The sequence below is a fragment of the Tamandua tetradactyla genome, chromosome 4 (genome assembly GCF_023851605.1).
Source record: "Tamandua tetradactyla isolate mTamTet1 chromosome 4, mTamTet1.pri, whole genome shotgun sequence".
In the NCBI taxonomy this organism is placed as follows: Eukaryota; Metazoa; Chordata; class Mammalia; order Pilosa; family Myrmecophagidae; genus Tamandua; species Tamandua tetradactyla.
In genome coordinates, this window is record NC_135330.1 from 29,042,984 (window position 1) to 29,060,883 (window position 17,900).

Here is a 17,900-nt window from a genome sequence, read left to right on the forward strand (position 1 = left end):
ATTATGATTATATTATTAACTGTAGAGCATAGTTTCCATTGGGGTCCACTGTTTGAATTGTACAGTCTTATGGCATTTTTGAAAAATCTTATTCTAGTAGCATATATACAACCTAAAATTTCCCCTTTTAACCACAATGCAAATATGTAATTCAGAGGTGCTAATTACATTGCCAGTGTTGTGCTACCATCAGCACCATCCGTCACCAAAGTTTTCCACCATTGAAGCATTAGCTCTCAATTCTCTATCCCCACCACAGTCCCTGGTAACCTGTATTCTAGTTCCCATTACTATCAGTTTGCTTGTTCTAATTATTTTGTAACAGTGAGTTCATACAGTATTTTTCCTTTTGTGTCTGGCTTATTTCACACAACATGATATCTTTAAGGTTCATCTACGTTGTTACATGAACTTCTTTCCTTTTTACAGCTGATTAATATTCCATTATATGCATATACCACATTTTGTTTATCCATTCATTGGTTGATAGACATTCAGATTGCTTCTATCTTTTGGCAATTTTGAATAATACTACTATGAATGTGGTTAAAAGGGGAAATTTTAGGTTGTATATATGCTACTAGAATAAGATTTTTCAAAAATGCCATAAGACTGTACAATTCAAACAGTGGACCCCAATGGAAACTATGTTTTACAGTTAATAATATAATCATAATAATATTGTATGAACATTACAAAGGCACCACCATGCTAATGAAATGTGTTAATAATAGGGGACACTGTGTAGGGGTGGGGCAATAAACACAAACTCTGAAAGCTTGAGTCCCCGCTTTCAATTCTGCTGGGTAAATACCTACTAGTGGGATTGTCTGGTCATATGTTAATTCTATACTTAACTTTTGAGAAACGGCCAAACTATCTTCCACAGTGGCTATATCATTTTACATTCCTACCAAGAATGGACACAGGTTCTTATTTCTCTGTATTCTCTCCAACATCTGATTTTCCAATTTTTAAAATAGTAGCCATTTTAGTAGTGTGAAATAGTATCTCATGGTGGCTTTGATATACATTTCCCTAATGGCTAATGGGGTTGATCATCTTTTCATGTAATTACTGGTCATCAGTATATGTTCTTTGTAGAAATGTCTTATCAAATTTTTTTGGGTTGTTCATCCTTTGGTTAATTGAGTTATGGGAGTTCTTGATGTCTTTTTGATGTTAAATGCTTATTGAATATGTGCTTTCCAAATATTTTCTCCCATTCTGTCAGTTGTGTTTTTACTTTTGTGATGAGGTTCTTTGGTGCACAAAAGGTTTTTAAAAATATTTTTATTGAGATAATCTTCATGCTCCATACAGTCCATCCAAGGTATACAATCAGTGGCTCACAATATCATCACATAGTTGTGTATCCATTGTCATGATCATTTTTAGAACATTTACATCACTCCAGAAAAATAAATAAAAAGACAAAAGAAAAAACCCATACATCTCATAGCCTTTATACCTCCCTCTCATTGACCACTAGTATTGTAATCTACCCAATTTTCAACCCCCCATTATTTATTTATTTTTTTGCCCTTATTTTTTACTCATATGTCCATGTCCTGGATAAAGGGAGCATCAGACACATCGTTTTCATAATCACATGCTCACATTGTAAAAGCTATATAATTATACTTGTCTTCAGGAATCAAATCTACTGGAATACAGTTCAGCTGTTCCAGGTACTTCTATGTAATGCATAAGAATAACCTCCAGGGTGATCTTGACCCTGAAATCTCAGCCAATGAAACTTTGTTTCATTTCTCTCTTCCCTGTTTTGGTCAAGAAGGCTTTCTTAATCCTATGATGTCTGGTCCTGGTTCATCCCTGGGAGTCATGTCCCGTGTTGCCAGGGAGATTTATACCCCTGGGAGACATGTCCCACGTAGTGGGGAGGGCAGTGAGTTCACCTGCCAAGTTGGCTTAAAGAGAGAGACCACATCTGAGCCACAAAAGGTATTCTCTGGGAATGACTCTTAGGCATAATTATAAGTAGGCTTAACTTCTCCTGTGCGGGAAAAAGTTTCATAGGGCCAAGCCCCAAGATCAAGGGCTTAGCCTATTGAATTGGTTTTCCCCACTGCTTGTCAGAATATCAGGAATTCCCTATATAGGGAAGTTTAATATTTCCTTCTTTCTCTCCAGCCTCCAAATACTTTTTTATTCTCTGCCCAGATTACTCTGGGATGTATCAGGGCATCATGCTAACCTGTACAAACCAATGAGATCTCACTCCACATTCAAGGTTCTGTGTAATTATGGTGTTTGAATAAACTTACCATACAAGTTAAATTAGATCATACAATACCAAAAATATAAATTTTGCACAAAATAAACATCTCTTCCTTTGGTCTCACACAGAAGTTGAAGTTTTAAAACATAGACCATGTCATCCTTTGCCCTGTATTCTAATTTACATTAGTCCTATCCCTATAAGCTTCATTCGTATTTCTATTTGATGTTGAAAACTTTTACAACTTTTTATATAGTTTCTGTATGGGGTAATGCTGAATTTCATAGCATCAGAGTTGTAACTCTGAGTCTCAGGTGTTACATAAATATCTGAAGTTTCGGGGAACAACCAGATTATGTACAAATAGCTCAGCATCTCAGAATTTAGAAGAAACAGTTACCATTCCCAAATAGATGTGACTGCTGGAAGAGTTTACAATCTAGGACCCTTTACAATAGGCCCCAACCTGATAACCCATGCTCTTGACTTCAACTCTCTGAGTTTGTATATTATAGTTAATCTTTATGAGTGAGGCATGATAATACTTGTCTTTTTGTTTCTGGCATTTCATTCAACATACTGTCCTCAAGTTTCATTCACCTAGTTGCATGCCTCACAACTTCATTCCTTCTTGCCACTTAGTAGTCCATTGTATGCATATGCCATAGTTCCCCTTTCCACTCCTCAGTTGATGTACCCTTAGGCCACCTCTGTCCATTGCAAATCATGAACACTGTCATCGCCATAAACACCAGTGTGCAAATGTCCATTCATGTTCCCACTCTCTGTTCCTCCAAATATATGCCCAGCAATTGCAGGATCATATGGCAGCCCCACCGCTAGCCTCCTGTGGAACCACCAGACCGCCCTCCAGAAGAGCTGCACCACCCAGCTTCCCGACTAACAGTAAATCGATGCATCTCTTTCTCCACATTTTTTTCCAGCACTTGTAACTTTCTGTTTATTTATTTATTTATTTATTTATTTATTATTTAAAAAAAAAATTTTCTCATTTTATTTCTTTTTTTATTGATTAAAAAAATTAACAAAACATTTAGAAATCATTCCATTCTACATGTACAATCAGTAATTCTTAATATCATCACATAGTTGCATATTCATCATTTCTTAGTACATTTGCATCGATTTAGAAAAAGAAATAAAAAGACAACAGAATAAGAATTAAAACGATAATAGAGAGAGAAAAAAACCTATACCTCACATGCAGCTTCATTCAATGTTTTAACATAATTGCATTACAATTAGGTAGTATTGTGCTGTCCATTTCTGAGTTTTTATATCCAGTCCTGTTGCACAGTCTGTATCCCTTCAGCTCCAATTACCCCTTCTCTTTTTTTTTTTTTAATTAATGGAAGAAAAGAAATTAACCCAACATTTAGAAATCATACCATTCCACATATGCAATCAGTAATTCTTAACATCATCACATAGATGCATGATCATCATTTCTTAATACCTTTGCATCGGTTTAGAAGAACTAGCAACACAACCGAAAAAGATATAGAATGTTAATATAGAGAAAAAAATAAAAGTAATAATAGTAAAAACAAAACAAAACAAAACAAAACAAAACAAAAACCTATAGCTCAGATTCAGCTTCATTTAGTACAATTAGGTATTATTGTGCTGTCCATTTTTGAGTTTTTGTATCTAGTCCTGTTGCACAGTCTGTATCCCTTCAGCTCCAATTGCCCATTATCTTACCCTGTTTCTACCTCCTGCTGGACTCTGTTGCCAATGACATATTCCAAATTTATTCTCGAATGTCCGTTCACATCAGTGGGACCATACAGTATTTGTCCTTTAGTTTTTGGCTAGACTCACTCAGCATAATGTTCTCTAGGTCCATCCATGTTATTACATGTTTCATAAGTTTATCCTGTCTTAAAGCTGCATAATATTCCATCGTATGTATATACCACAGTTTGTTTAGCCACTCTTCTGTTGATGGAGATTTTGGCTGTTTCCATCTCTTTGCAATTGTAAATAACGCTGCTATAAACATTGGTGTGCAAATGTCCGTTTGTGTCTTTGCCCTTAAGTCCTTTGAGTAGATTCCCAGCAATGGTATTGCTGGGTCGTATGGCAATTCTATATTCAGCTTTTTGAGGAACCGCCAAACTGCCTTCCACTGTGGTTGCACCATTTGACATTCCCACCAACAGTGGATAAGTGTGCCTCTTTCACCGCATCCTCTCCAGCACTTGTCATTTTCTGTTTTGTTGATAATGGCCATTCTGGTGGGTGTGAGATGATATCTCATTGTGATTTTGATTTGCATTTCTCTAATGACCAGGGACATTGAGCATCTCTTCATGTGCCTTTTGGCCATTTGTATTTCCTCTTCTGATAGGTGTCTGTTCAAGTCTTTTTCCCATTTTATAATTAGGTTGGCTGTCTTTTTGTTGTTGAGTTGAACAATCTCTTTATAAATTCTGGATACTAGACCTTTATCTGATATGTCATTTCCAAATATTGTCTCCCATTGTGTAGGCTGTCTTTCTACTTTCTTGGTGAAGTTCTTTGATGCACAAAAGTGTTTAATTTTGAGGCGCTCCCATTTATTTATTTCCTTCTTCAGTGCTCTTGCTTTAGGTTTAAGGTCCATAAAACTGCCTCCAATTGTAAGATTCATAAGATATCTCCCTATATTTTCCTCTAACTGTTTTATGGTCTTAGACCTAATGTTTAGATCTTTGATCCATTTTGAGTTAACTTTTGTATAGGGTGTGAGATACGGGTCTTCTTTCATTCTTTTGCATATGGATATCCAGTTCTCTCGGCACCATTTATTGAAGAGACTGTTCTGTTCCAGGTGAGTTGGCTTGACTGCCTTATCAAAGATCAAATGTCCATAGATGAGAGGGTCTATATCTGAGCACTCTATTCGATTCCATTGGTCAATATATCTACCTTTATGCCATTACCATGCTGTTTTGACCACTGTGGCTTCATAATATGCCTTAAAGTCAGGCAGCGTGAGACCTCCAGCTTCGTTTTTTTTCCTCAAGATGTTTTTAGCAATTCGGGGCACCCTGCCCTTCCAGATAAATTTGCATATTGGTTTTTCTATTTCTGAAAAATAAGTTGTTGGGATTTTGATTGGTATTGCATTGAATCTGTAAATCAATTTAGGTAGGATTGACATCTTAACTATATTTAGTCTTCCAATCCATGAACACGGTATGCCCTTCCATCTATTTAGGTCTTCTGTGATTTCTTTTAACAGTTTTTTGTAGTTTTCTTTATATAGGTTTTTTGTCTCTTTAGTTAAATTTATTCCTAGGTATTTTATTCTTTTAGTTGCAATTGTAAATGGGATTCGTTTCTTGATTTCCCCCTCAGCTTGTTCATTACTAGTGTATAGAAATGCTACAGATTTTTGAATGTTGATCTTGTAACCTGCTACTTTGCTGTACTCATTTATTAGCTCTAGTAGTTTTGTTCTGGATTTTTCCGGGTTTTTGACGTATAGTATCATATCGTCTGCAAACAGTGATAGTTTTACTTCTTCCTTTCCAATTTTGATGCCTTGTATTTCTTTTTCTTGTCTAATTGCTCTGGCTAGAACCTCCAACACAATGTTGAATAATAGTGGTGATAGTGGACATCCTTGTCTTGTTCCTGATCTTAGGGGGAAAGTTTTCGATTTTCCCCATTGAGGATGATATTAGCTGTGGGTTTTTCTATATTCCCTCTATCATTTTAGGGAAGTTCCCTTGTATTCCTATCTTTTGAAGTGTTTTCAACAGGAAAGGATGTTGAATCTTGTCAAATGCCTTCTCTGCATCAATTGAGATGATCATGTGATTTTTCTGCTTTGATTTGTTGATATGGTGTATTACATTAATTGATTTTCTTATGTTGAACCATCCTTGCATACCTGGGATGAATCCTACTTGGTCATGATGTATAATTCTTTTAATGTGTTGTTGGATACGATTTGCTAGAATTTTATTGAGGATTTTTGCATCTATATTCATTAGAGAGATTGGTCTGTAGTTTTCTTTTTCTGTAATATCTTTGCCTGGTTTTGGTATGACGGTGATGTTGGCTTCATAGAATGAATTAGGTAGTTTTCCCTCCACTTCGATTTTTTTGAAGAGTTTGAGGAGAGTTGGTACTAATTCTTTCTGGAATGTTTGGTAGAATTCACATGTGAAGCCATCTGGTCCTGGACTTTTCTTTTTAGGAAGCTTTTGAATGACTAATTCAATTTCTTTACTTGCGATTGGTTTGTTGAGGTCATCTATTTCTTCTTGAGTCAAAGTTGGTTGTTCATGTCTTTCCAGGAACCCATCCATTTCCTCTAAATTGTTGTATTTATTAGTGTAAAGTTGTTCATAGTATCCTGTTATTACCTCCTTTATTTCTGTGAGGTCAGTAGTTATGTCTCCTCTTCCATTTCTGATCTTATTTATTTGCATCCTCTCTCTTCTTCTTTTTGTCAATCTTGATAAGGGCCCATCAATCTTATTGATTTTCTCATAGAACCAACTTCTGGTCTTATTGATTTTCTCTATTGTTTTCATGTTTTCAATTTCATTTATTTCTGCTCTGATCTTTGTTATTTCTTTCCTTTTGCTTGCATTGGGATTAGTTTGCTGTTCTTTCTCCAGTTCTTCCAAGTGATCAGTTAATTCCTGCATTTTTGCCTTTTCTTCTTTTCTGATATAGGCATTTAGGGCAATAAATTTCCCTCTTAGCACTGCCTTTGCTGCATCCCATAAGTTTTGATATGTTGTGTTTTCATTTTCATTCGCCTCGAGGTATTTACTAATTTCTCTTGCAATTTCTTCTTTGACCCACTCGTTGTTTAAGAGTGTGTTGTTGAGCCTCCACGTATTTGTGAATTTTCTGGCACTCCGCCTATTATTGATTTCCAACTTCATTCCTTTATGATCCGAGAAAGTGTTGTGTATGATTTCAATCTTTTTAAATTTGTTAAGACTTGCTTTGTGACCCAGCGTATGGTCTATGTTTGAGAATGATCCATGAGCACTTGAGAAAAAGATGTCGCCTGCTGTTGTGGGATGTAATGTCCTATAAATGTCTGTTAAGTCTAGCTCATTTATAGTAATATTCAGATTCTCTATTTCTTTATTGATCCTCTGTCTAGATGTTCTGTCCATTGATGAGAGTGGGGAATTGAAGTCTTCAACTATTATGGTATTTGTGTCTATTTCCCTTTTCAGTGTTTGCAGTGTATTCCTCACGTATTTTGGGGCATTCTGGTTCGGTGCATAAATATTTATGATTGTTATGTCTTCTTGTTTAATTATTCCTTTTATTAGTATATAGTGTCCTTCTTTGTCTCTTTTAACTGTTTTACATTTGAAGTCTAACTTTTTGGATATTAGTATAGCCACTCCTGCTATTTTCTGGTTGTTATTTGCATGAAATATCTTTTCCCAACCTTTCACTTTCAACCTATGTTTATCTTTGGGTCTAAGATGTGTTTCCTGTAGACAGCATATAGAAGGATCCTGTTTTTTAATCCATTCTGCCAGTCTATGTCTTTTGATTGGGGAATTCAGTCCATTAACATTTAGTGTTATTACTGTTTGGATAATATTTTCCTCTACCATTTTGCCTTTTGTATTATATATATCATATCTGACTTTCCTTCTTTCTACACTCTTCCTCATACCTCTCTCTTCTGTCTTTTCGTTTCTGACTCTAGTGCTCCCTTTAGTATTTCTTACAGAGCTGGTCTCTTGGTCACAAATTCTCTCAGTGACTTTTTGTCTGAGAATGTTTTAATTTCTCCCTCATTTTTGAAGGACAATTTTGCTGGATATAGGAGTCTTGGTTGGCAGTTTTTCTCTTTTAGTAATTTAAATATATCATCCCACTGTCTTCTAGCCTCCATGGTTTCTGCTGAGAAATCTACACATAGTCTTATTGGGTTTCCCTTGTATGTGATGGATTGTTTTTGTCTTGCTGCTTTCAAGATCCTCTCTTTCTCTTTGACCTCTGACATTCTAACTAGTAAGTGTCTTGGAGAACGCCTATTTGGGTCTAATCTCTTTGGGGTGCGCTGCACTTCTTGGATCTGTAATTTTAGGTCTTTCATAAGAGTTGGGAAATTTTCAGTGAAAATTTCTTCCATTAGTTTTTCTCCTCCTTTTCCCTTCTCTTCTCCTTCTGGGACACCCACAACACGTATATTTGTGCGGTTCATATTGTCCTTGAGTTCCCTGATACCCTGTTCAAAATTTTCCATTCTTTTCCTGATAGTTTCTGTTTGTTTTTGGAATTCAGATGTTCCATCCTCCAAATCACTAATTCTATCTTCTGTCTCTTTGAATCTATCATTGTAGGTGTCCATTGTTTTTTCCATCTTTTCTACTTTGTCCTTCACTTCCATAAGTTCTGTGATTTGTTTTTTCAGTTTTTCTATTTCTTCTTCATGTTCAGCCCATGTCTTCTTCATGTCCTCCCTCAATTTATCGATTTCATTTTTGAAGAGGTTTTCCATTTCTGTTCGTATATTCAGCATTAGTTGTCTCAGCTCCTGTATCTCATTTGAACTATTGGTTTGTTCCTTTGACTGGGCCATATTTTCAATTTTTTGAGTGTGATCCATTATCTTCTGCTGGCATCTGCGCATTTAGACAGATTTCCCTGGGTGTTGGATCCAAAAGTTTGGAAGATTTTTCTGTGAAATCTCTGGGTTCTGTTTTTCTTATCCTGCCCAGTAGGTGGCGCTCGTGGCACACGTTTGTCTGCGGGTCCCACCAGTAAAAGGTGCTGTGGGTCCTTTAACTTTGGAAAACTCTCACCGTCCGGGAGGTTCGCTAGCCGAAGCAGCTTGGAAGAGTGCCAGCCGGCCCGGGGTCCAAACGTGGGAGGGTCGCTGGCCGCCGCAGCCCGGGAAAGTGCCCGTCCGAATTTCCTAGTCGGCCCGGGGCGCCAAGCATGGCGGGAGGGTGCCAGCTGCAGCGGCCCGCCCGGGCGAGTGCACCGTTCCCAGGGAGTCACGGGTTTGGAAGGGGCCCCCCCCGTCACCGTTCTCCGTGGCCTGGGGATTTCCGATCCAATTCTCTCAGTTGGTCTGGGTGGCTGCGCGTGGTGTGGGCGCCAGCCTCCACGGTTTGAGGGGACCGCCTGTCCAATTCTCCCAGCCGGCCTGGGAAGGGGGAAGGGAGTGACTCCGGCTGCTTGCCGCCCCACCCGATGAAGCCCGCGCCCCTCAGCGATCTCACCAGAGCGGGTTCTCTCAGCCAGCCAGCCGTTCCAGGATGGGGCACGCTGTCTTTTTTATCTCTGTCGTGGCTTTGGGAGCTGTTCTGTATCGTTTCTACTCCCCTAGTAGCTGTTCTGGAGGAGAAACTGAAATCCGCGCGTCTTACTAAGCCGCCATCTTCTCCGGAAGTCCTCTGTTTATTTTTTAAACAGTTTTATTCACACACCATACAATCCATCCTAAGTATTGATTTTTCTATTTCTGCAAAATAAGCTTTTGGGATTTTTATTGGTATTGTATTGACTCTATAAATCAATTTGGGTACACTTGGTATCTTGACTCTATTTAGCCTTCCAATCCATGAACACTATATGCCCTTCCATTTGTTTAGTTCTTCCATGACTTCTTTTAGCAATTTCTTATAGTTTTCTGAGTAGGTCTTTTATGTCCTTAGTTAAATCTATTCCTAAATATTTTATGCTTCTGGTTGCTATTGCAAATGAAACTTTTTTTTACTTCCTTTGCTAGGTTTAGGAAGTTTTTTGTCATTATCTCTTTGAATATCCTTTTCCTTCTTTATCTCATCCTTCTGGAAAACCCATAAGATGTGTATTGGTGAGCTTGATGGTGTACCAGAGATGTCTTAGGCTATTTTCACTTTCAACGTTTTTGTTTTCTTTCTGTTCTTCAGTCTGACTCATTCCAAGTATCTTGTCTTCAAGTTCATTGATTCTTTCTTCTTCCGGCTCCGATCTGTTCTTGAAACACTTTGGGTCTTTTTTCCTTTCAGTATTGTGGTATCCAACTTCATTATTTCTGTTTGCTTCCTTCTTAAAATTTCTATTTCCTTACTTAGACTCTCATATTGCTCATTCATTGTTTTCCTGATATACTTTCCTGATCATTTCTCTCTTTAGGTGTCAGTGGATCTTTCCTTCTTCTATTGAGTATTTTTAAGAAGACTCTTTTAAACTCATTGGTATGTCCATTCTTGTCTTCTTTGTTGGCATTTTTTTTTTTTGTATTTTTATATCATCCTCCTTTGGATGAGTCATCATTTCCTGTTTCTTTGTTTCTTGCACCCTTTTGTTGCATGCTGTACATTTAAATATTTTAAACGTTAACTACATGATTTATTTCCTGAGATATCTGTTTCTTGGTTTTGTAATCAGATGGTAATAAGAGAGAGATTTTCTTGAGCTTCAGCCCTCTTTTTGAGGGTTCTGCCCAAGGCAAATGCTTGTGCAGGGTTTTCTCTGTATTTCTGGACCTCTGTCTTGTCCTGGGATTTTGCTTCTTATTGGTTTCAGAATTACTCTTTCATAGGAGTTTGGTTGTTGCCTCTCTTGGGTATTTGAAGCTTGCAGGCCTTTTTTCCAGACTGTCTGCCTTTTCATTTTTTATTTTATTTTGTTGTCTCAAGCTGATTTTGCCTGGAGGGCAAATTCTAGGAGAAGGAGCACCCCAGAAAGGTGAGCCTTTTCCAAACAAAATAGAGCTGGGGACCATGGAGGGGTTGCAGACCAGTTCCAAACTACCCTGTGGAGACTATCAAGAAGGGGAGTGTTTCATTTTGCTAAAGCTGCCAGAATGCATTATATCAGAAATGAATTGGCATTTACAAAGGGGATTTATTAGGTTACAAATTTACAGTTTTAAGGTCATGGAAATATCCAAATTGAGGCATCAAAAAGATGACAGACACCTGGACTCTGAAAAAGGGCCGCCAGCATCTGGAACAGCTCTGTCAGCTGAAAAGGGACATGGCGGGTGTCTGTTGGTTCTTGATCCCAGTTCATCACTTGCAGCTTCTGATTTCAGGAGTTTTCTCTGTGTGTTCTGTGGGTCTTCTGTTAGTGTTTCCAGGTGTTTCTCTCTCTAAGTGTCAGTAGATCATTTCTTAGCTTCTCTGGGGCAAGCCCTGGATTTCATCTCTTAGCTTAGCATTTCTGGGGCATTTTTTTTTCTTAGCTTCTCTAAACTCTCAGCTCTCTTAAAGGACTCCAGCTAGCAGATTAAGACCCACCTTGAATGAGTGGTGTCAGATCTTCTTGGAAACAGAAGGTCCCAACAATAGGTGTGCCTCCACAAGATTGGATTAAAATAATTTAGGCTTTTCTAGGGGGTACATAAGAGATTCAAACCAGCACAGGTGCCATGAGCTTCTCCAATGACTCCTCAATGCTGAGGCAGCAAATGCAGTCCTACAGCTACCTGTCCCCACAGCTCTGAGGAAGCTCTGTGTCTTTAAATTTCCACTGCTTCGACTTTTGTCCAAGATGGGTTGAAACAATGGCTGCCACTGCCTTTGTCAGGGCCAAAGGGTGAGACAACAGCTGCACTTAGAGCCCTGTCCCCAGCCATCCAAATTTGCTAATCAAAAGCCCTGATCAGTCCCTATTCTTGGGGAAGAGGATTTTTATGTTCCTTCTGTCACCAGCAAGCTAGCCAGGGACTGGATTCTACAGCAGCCTACCACGAGAGTGGAGGATGGGCATTGGTACCTACTGCATAGAAAGAGCAATTTACTGTTCTTTATCAACTTCTCCCTCCTGCTCTTTGCTAAATGTTGTACATCATCCTTCTGACCTCCAGAGTTAAAAAAAAATAGCTGTTTCAGACAGTTTCTACCTATAATAGTTGTTTTGATGGTCCTGGAGCTCCCTAGTCTTCCATCTTCCCTGAAAGTCTGTCTCCTTTAGTTCTTACTCTGTGTTTTCTTTTATCTCCTTAGGCATATTGAAGATCATTTTTAAAGTATCTTTGTCTGGTATGTCCAATTTTTTTTTAATGTTGTTTCCTAGGTTTTATCTCATTCCTTTCAATGGGCCATCATTTCCAATTTCTTTGCTTGTTTTGTAATCTTTTATTGCACACCGTACATTTTAATATTTTCAAGGTTAATGCTGGGCTTTATTTCCTGTGTTGTCTGTTCCTTAAGTCTGTATCCAGATTGTGTTATGACAGAGATTTCCTTGAATGTCAGGAGGTAGTGAAAACAAAGACATGCATAAACACTTTTCACAGTCTTTGCAAATAAGCTCTGGGTTGGTTGGTGCTTTCTTTCAAAGTATAGTCCTCCTTCAAGAAATTTAGCCTGAGGCAAACATGACTTTCAGCATACTCTCCATGTTTTATCTGCCTGTGTCTGGTCCTGGGCTTGGACTTGCTTATTATAGCCTTGGGAATTCCCCTATTTACGAGAATTTGAATGCTCTCTCTACTCCCTTTAAATAGACTGTCTTCTCCTGGGTGTTCCATTGTATGACTTAAGGCAAGTAATCTTTTGCCCCAGGCAACTTTGACTTAATTGTTTTTTACACTGCTTTAGCTATCTACAAGTTGCTTCTTTCTTCAGGGCAACTTTTGGGAGGGTTGGCCTGAATTGAATTTCAGGCTGCTGCACAATATTTTGACACAGATATACAGGCTCTGCAATTGCGCATAAAGGTTACTCTGCTCCCTCTGGAAGAAGGTAAAGGACCCACTGTGGGAGTGCAGGCTGGCTGTACACCATCCCAGGGAAGAGGTTGGGGAGGAACTAGCAGGGGCACTGCAAGATTTTCTTACTGTTTTTTAAAGTTGCATTTTCTTGATTTGGTACTTGCCCAGTTACTGTAATCCTTTACTTGTTTTCCACATTTCTGAGAAAGATGGTTCTGCAAGTTTTTTGCTAGTTGTTGAAAGATTCCATGGGGAATTGGCATTCTGAAGTATCTTATGCTACCATCTTGGTTGGCTAATAGCCTTAACTGCTTTTTTATGGTGGATGGGTCCTTTGAGTGTGGAGTATAATGAAAGATGAGACTAGACCATCAAAGCCAACCCAGAATCCCATGAGCTAAATTGTTTTGTTCTTTTATGTTATACATTTCTCATGCAGTCCAAACTCCTCTGCTCCATAAGGCAAGTCGTCTCACCTGGCTGTGTACCCCACTGAGCTGTATTGGCCATGTGTGGCAAGTGATCGTGCACAGGTTTGTAGTGCAGGTTTTTTTTTTTTTTTTTTTTTTTGGCTGATACAAAGGGCCATGCTCTCCTATGTAGCCTCCAAACCTTTTTTTTTTTAATTGACGAAACAAAACAACATGCAAACACCAACATTCTTAACATATGAACATTCCATACTTGGTGTATAATCAGTGGCTCACAATATCATCAAATAGTTGTGTATTCACCACCATGATCATTTCTTAGAACATTTGCACCACTCCAGAAAAAGAAATAAAAGGAAAAAACCCATACGTACCATACCTCTTACCCCTCCCTTTCATTGACCACTAGTATTTCTATCTACCCAATATATTTTAACCTTTATTCCCCCTATTTTTTCTATACCCCTTACCACTCCCTTTCATTGTTTACTAGTATTTCAATCTACTCCATTTATTTTAACTTTTGTTCCCCCTAATATTTAGTGTAATGCAGTTTCTATCTCAGAAAGGTCAACCTTTTGATGGGGTGGGTTTTGAACAGGATAATAAGGCATGCTAATCATATACCCAATTATTGAGTTTCTGATTTTAAAGGTTTACATTTTGAAGAGAAAATGGTATTTTGCACTTCAAATGATATTAATAATAGCAAACAGCTCATAGTTAAGCATTTGCTGTGGAACATCTCATTTACTATCCATCATAACCTATGAGGGTAGGTACTGATATTTTCCTTTTCCTAGAGATGAGGGAACTGAGAGTTGAGTTATATACCTTGTCCAAAGTCAGCAACCAGGAATTGGTAGAGCCACGTGCTAATCAGTTTATGCATATTGAAATCCACACAGATTCTACTAGCAGGATTATTTTTATCAGCCCAGATCTTCACTGCCATCAATTTAAAAGCATCTTGGTTCCCTGGCCACAGACTTTGTGTTTTACGTAGAGAAAATTGACAGCTTATACTCCCAGGATATTTTCTTCCCAAATAATATATTAGAGCAGATGCAGAGACTTGTTGAAATACTTTGCTTTGAAACACAAGGAATCAGGAATTTAAGAATGGATTAGATAAATCCAGGGTAAAGGAGAAATTTATATATGAAGCTAAATCCTTTTATCCAAAGACAACTTGTAGGAAAAGTTTATGCAGATGAGATAAATGTTGTCTTTGTCAGAAAAAATTACTTTTCATTGAATACTATTAGCTCGTTCTTGGAATTTCATACCACTTGTTTAATTAAACTGTTAAGTTATCCCAAACATAGGCAGAAAATAACTCTGAAAATATTGAGGTCACCTTTTTGGCTGTGTATTTGTTTATCTTTCAGGAATTAGATAGTAGTAAATGATATACTCTACACGCTTATTTCCTCTCCTCCTTCAAGAAATTGATAGCCCAACAAACCTGGTTATGGACCGGGTGAGGGAGAACACAGCCACCATCTCGTGGGAGCCGGTGCAGGCTGTCATCGACAGGTACGTGGTGCGCTACACCTCTGCCGATGGAGACACCCAGGAGATTCCTGTGGGGAACGAGCAGAGAAGTGCTGTGCTGACGGACCTGAGGCCAGGCGTGGAGTACACGGTATATGTGTGGGCCCAGAGGGGTAACCAGGAGAGCAAGAAAGCGGACACCAAAGCTCCAACAGGTAACAGGAGAGGAGCATGGTTGACTGTCTTAGTCATTGAGAGATGGTCAATTGGAATGTGTTCTGAGCCTGTGGATTGGAGTGTGCATGGTACCCCAGGATGTGGCCCAAGCTAAGAGACTTGGCAGTTGAAAGTTCTAAAGATCAAAGAATGACAGTGACCTGTAGTCGTGACCTCAGTGGGCTGCCCTTCCCGCTTAATAATGAGCTGCTCATGAAACCTCTCAGCACACTGGAAGGGCGAAGGGAATTTGCATGGTAGAATGTTCTTTTCAGACTCAGCAAAGACATTCATTGGATCTGGTCATTGGATTGCTTGTGTTAATATTTTTAGAATGCTTGCCAGTGAAGTAGCCCTTGACAAAATGATAAATGGTGTACCCTGATCATTGTGGCAGATGCCATTTAATTAATGGTTTTGATGTGGCTGAATTACTCCATAGGCATTGTTCCTTCTACCTTTTAGGGAGCTGTAAGCCTAGAAAGTATTTCAGATTTATAATGATTAATCCTTTGAAATTAAGAACAAGGGACTGATTACTTTCAACCTTAACTCCCATCAGAGACTCAGGATGGGGCCTCCATTGCCTTGTGCAAAGAGAGTTGTGGAAGAGGAAAATCATGATGATGGGGTGGTGGGTATAACTTCTGTGGCTTCAAATTTTAGTTTAGTTTTTTAAAAAATTTTTCTTAAAGAAATTGATAGTCCCCAAAACCTGGTGACTGACCGGGTGACAGAGAACACAGCCAGCGTCTCCTGGGAGCCGGTGCAGGCTGTCATCGACAGGTATGTGGTGCGCTACACCTCTGCGGATGGAGACACCCAGGAGGTTCCCGTGGGGAAGGAGCAGAGCAGCGCCGTGCTGACGGGCCTGAGGCCGGGCGTGGAGTACACGGTGCACGTGTGGGCCCAGAGGGGCAGCCAGGAGAGCAAGAAAGCGGACACCAAGGCCCCAACAGGTAATGGAGCGTTGTTCTTACGCAGTATAAGACTTGCCACACAAAGCCTGAGGTTGGTTGAGGTTGGTTTTCCTTCTCTGACCTTGGCAGAAAGGGCGATTTAATGGAAGAGCTGGTTGATATACACCCCATAATAAATTGTGCACTCCTCACTTCCTTTAATGGCTTCTTCTAGAATGATTACCTCACTTTGTTTTCTCCAAAGTCTGATCTTTAAAGATGGGTGCATTTTGCTCATAATCTTCCATTCGTCCTCTGCCAGTACGCTTTTTTTTTTATTAATACACTAAATGCTCCATCTTGATAGGACTGGATATGAGGAAAATGCAAGTAACTATTATGCTGAAGGAGCCAGACTTGTGAGTTGTGATCTACAAACTTAATTTTTTCCTCTTTGTCTGTTTAAATACTTGGTTTTGTTTCTGTCCTTTGAGTGAATATTTTAGGCAAAATCAGAACAACATCTTATTAGTTAAAAATAAGCAAACATCTAGTTGCTCTAGTCTCAAAAATGTATCATTTTACTAATTAAAGGTCCATTTTCATGTATTAGTACACAGCTTTTTAAAAGTTAAAGCTGCTCTTCTCCATTAGCTTTGATCATTTGAAGATTTCATGTAGTGAGAAATGGGACAATGGTTGGCTTCTCTTATAGTACCATCCTTGTACTTCAAACTCTGTTCTTTTAGCTTTCTAACTAGAGTTTCTAACCCCTTTATGTTTAGTGCAGGAGGAAGGGAGGAGAAGCAAGGGGTTGGAAGGGAGGAGCGGTAAGGGGTTTGGGGAGGCCTTTCTTGAATATAATAGTCATAGCTGGCTTGGGCCTGGCATGAAGCCTGGCAAATATTAAAACTGACTTATTCTCCAGGGAATGCTTCTATGATATCTTCAGAGACCCTTCTCCTGCTCTGTTCCACCAGAGGTCTCTCACTGTAGTCATCCTTTTGACAAATGTATTTTTCTTATTGGTATTTTATACCTCTTCCTCCCCCCACACACTGAGGGATGCTCCCTGTATTTCTTTGGGGAGGGTATGTCATCTTGCCCATCTAAGTGATCCTCTTGGATAGCTTCTAAAACAACCCCAGGTGGGTTGTCCTTTGCTGGGCCCACATCTGGTTCAAGGGGAACACTCATGGATCCTTTGCCCACTCAATTGGATATACAGGTCTCTTGCTATGCAGCCTCTCTTTGCTTTGCATCACAGCAACTGGCCTTTTTTTTTTTTTTTACCTCTTTGATCATCCAGGTATGCATCAGACATCAGCCCACTGCGTTTCCTAAGCTCTAGGGTGGGGTTTCTCAGTCTTGGCACTATCAACATTTTGGGTTGAATAATTATTCGTTGTGTGGGGCTGTCCTGTATATTGTAGGATGTTTAGCATTATCCCTGGCCTTTGCCCATTAGATGCTAATAGCTGTCCCCTTCTACCGTACTCCCGTGAATTGTGACAACAAAGATCTCTCCAGACATTGTTAATTGTCCCTTAGGGAATAAAATTGTCCCCACTTGCCCCTGGTTGAAAAACCACTAGTCTAGGGGATATGTAAAGCTCTGTAAAGGGTCTGATTGGAACTACTTATTCAAAGCTTGAGTCCCACCCACGTGACCATCGTGATAACTCTCTTCACCTTTGAGTCCACCTTTTTGTCCTTTCCAATTTCATTTATAGGCTGGGGTTGTTTGATGAGTCAAGAGTCACAAAACTGTTGGTTCTGCCTTGTTGTGGGTCCTCACATTGGAAGGTAGGCACCAATTTTCTCAGGGTCAGAGCCCAACCAAGGCAGGAGGAGTCTCACTTTAATATAACATCTCATGTATACATAGGAGCTATGAGCAAATTAGTCCAGGAAAATGACTTTTGCAGTGAACTATTTGGAACAAAGAAATGTTAATTTCC

At 39.1% G+C, this 17,900-nt stretch overlaps 1 protein-coding gene across 3 annotated transcripts in view; it reads left to right on the forward strand.

Moving 5' to 3' along the window:
* The window catches only part of TNN (tenascin N), a 90,609-nt gene that overhangs the window by 32,666 nt on the left and 40,043 nt on the right, over positions 1 to 17,900 (forward strand). For 2 of the 3 annotated variants that reach the window (XM_077157071.1, XM_077157072.1), the window contains exons 8-9: positions 14,776 to 15,039; positions 15,736 to 15,999. The exons of the other annotated variant lie outside the window; for it this stretch is intronic. In XM_077157071.1, the coding sequence (XP_077013186.1) occupies positions 14,776 to 15,039; positions 15,736 to 15,999 (528 nt within the window). The remainder of the gene's footprint in view (positions 1 to 14,775; positions 15,040 to 15,735; positions 16,000 to 17,900) is intronic. 3 annotated transcript variants of the gene reach the window in all.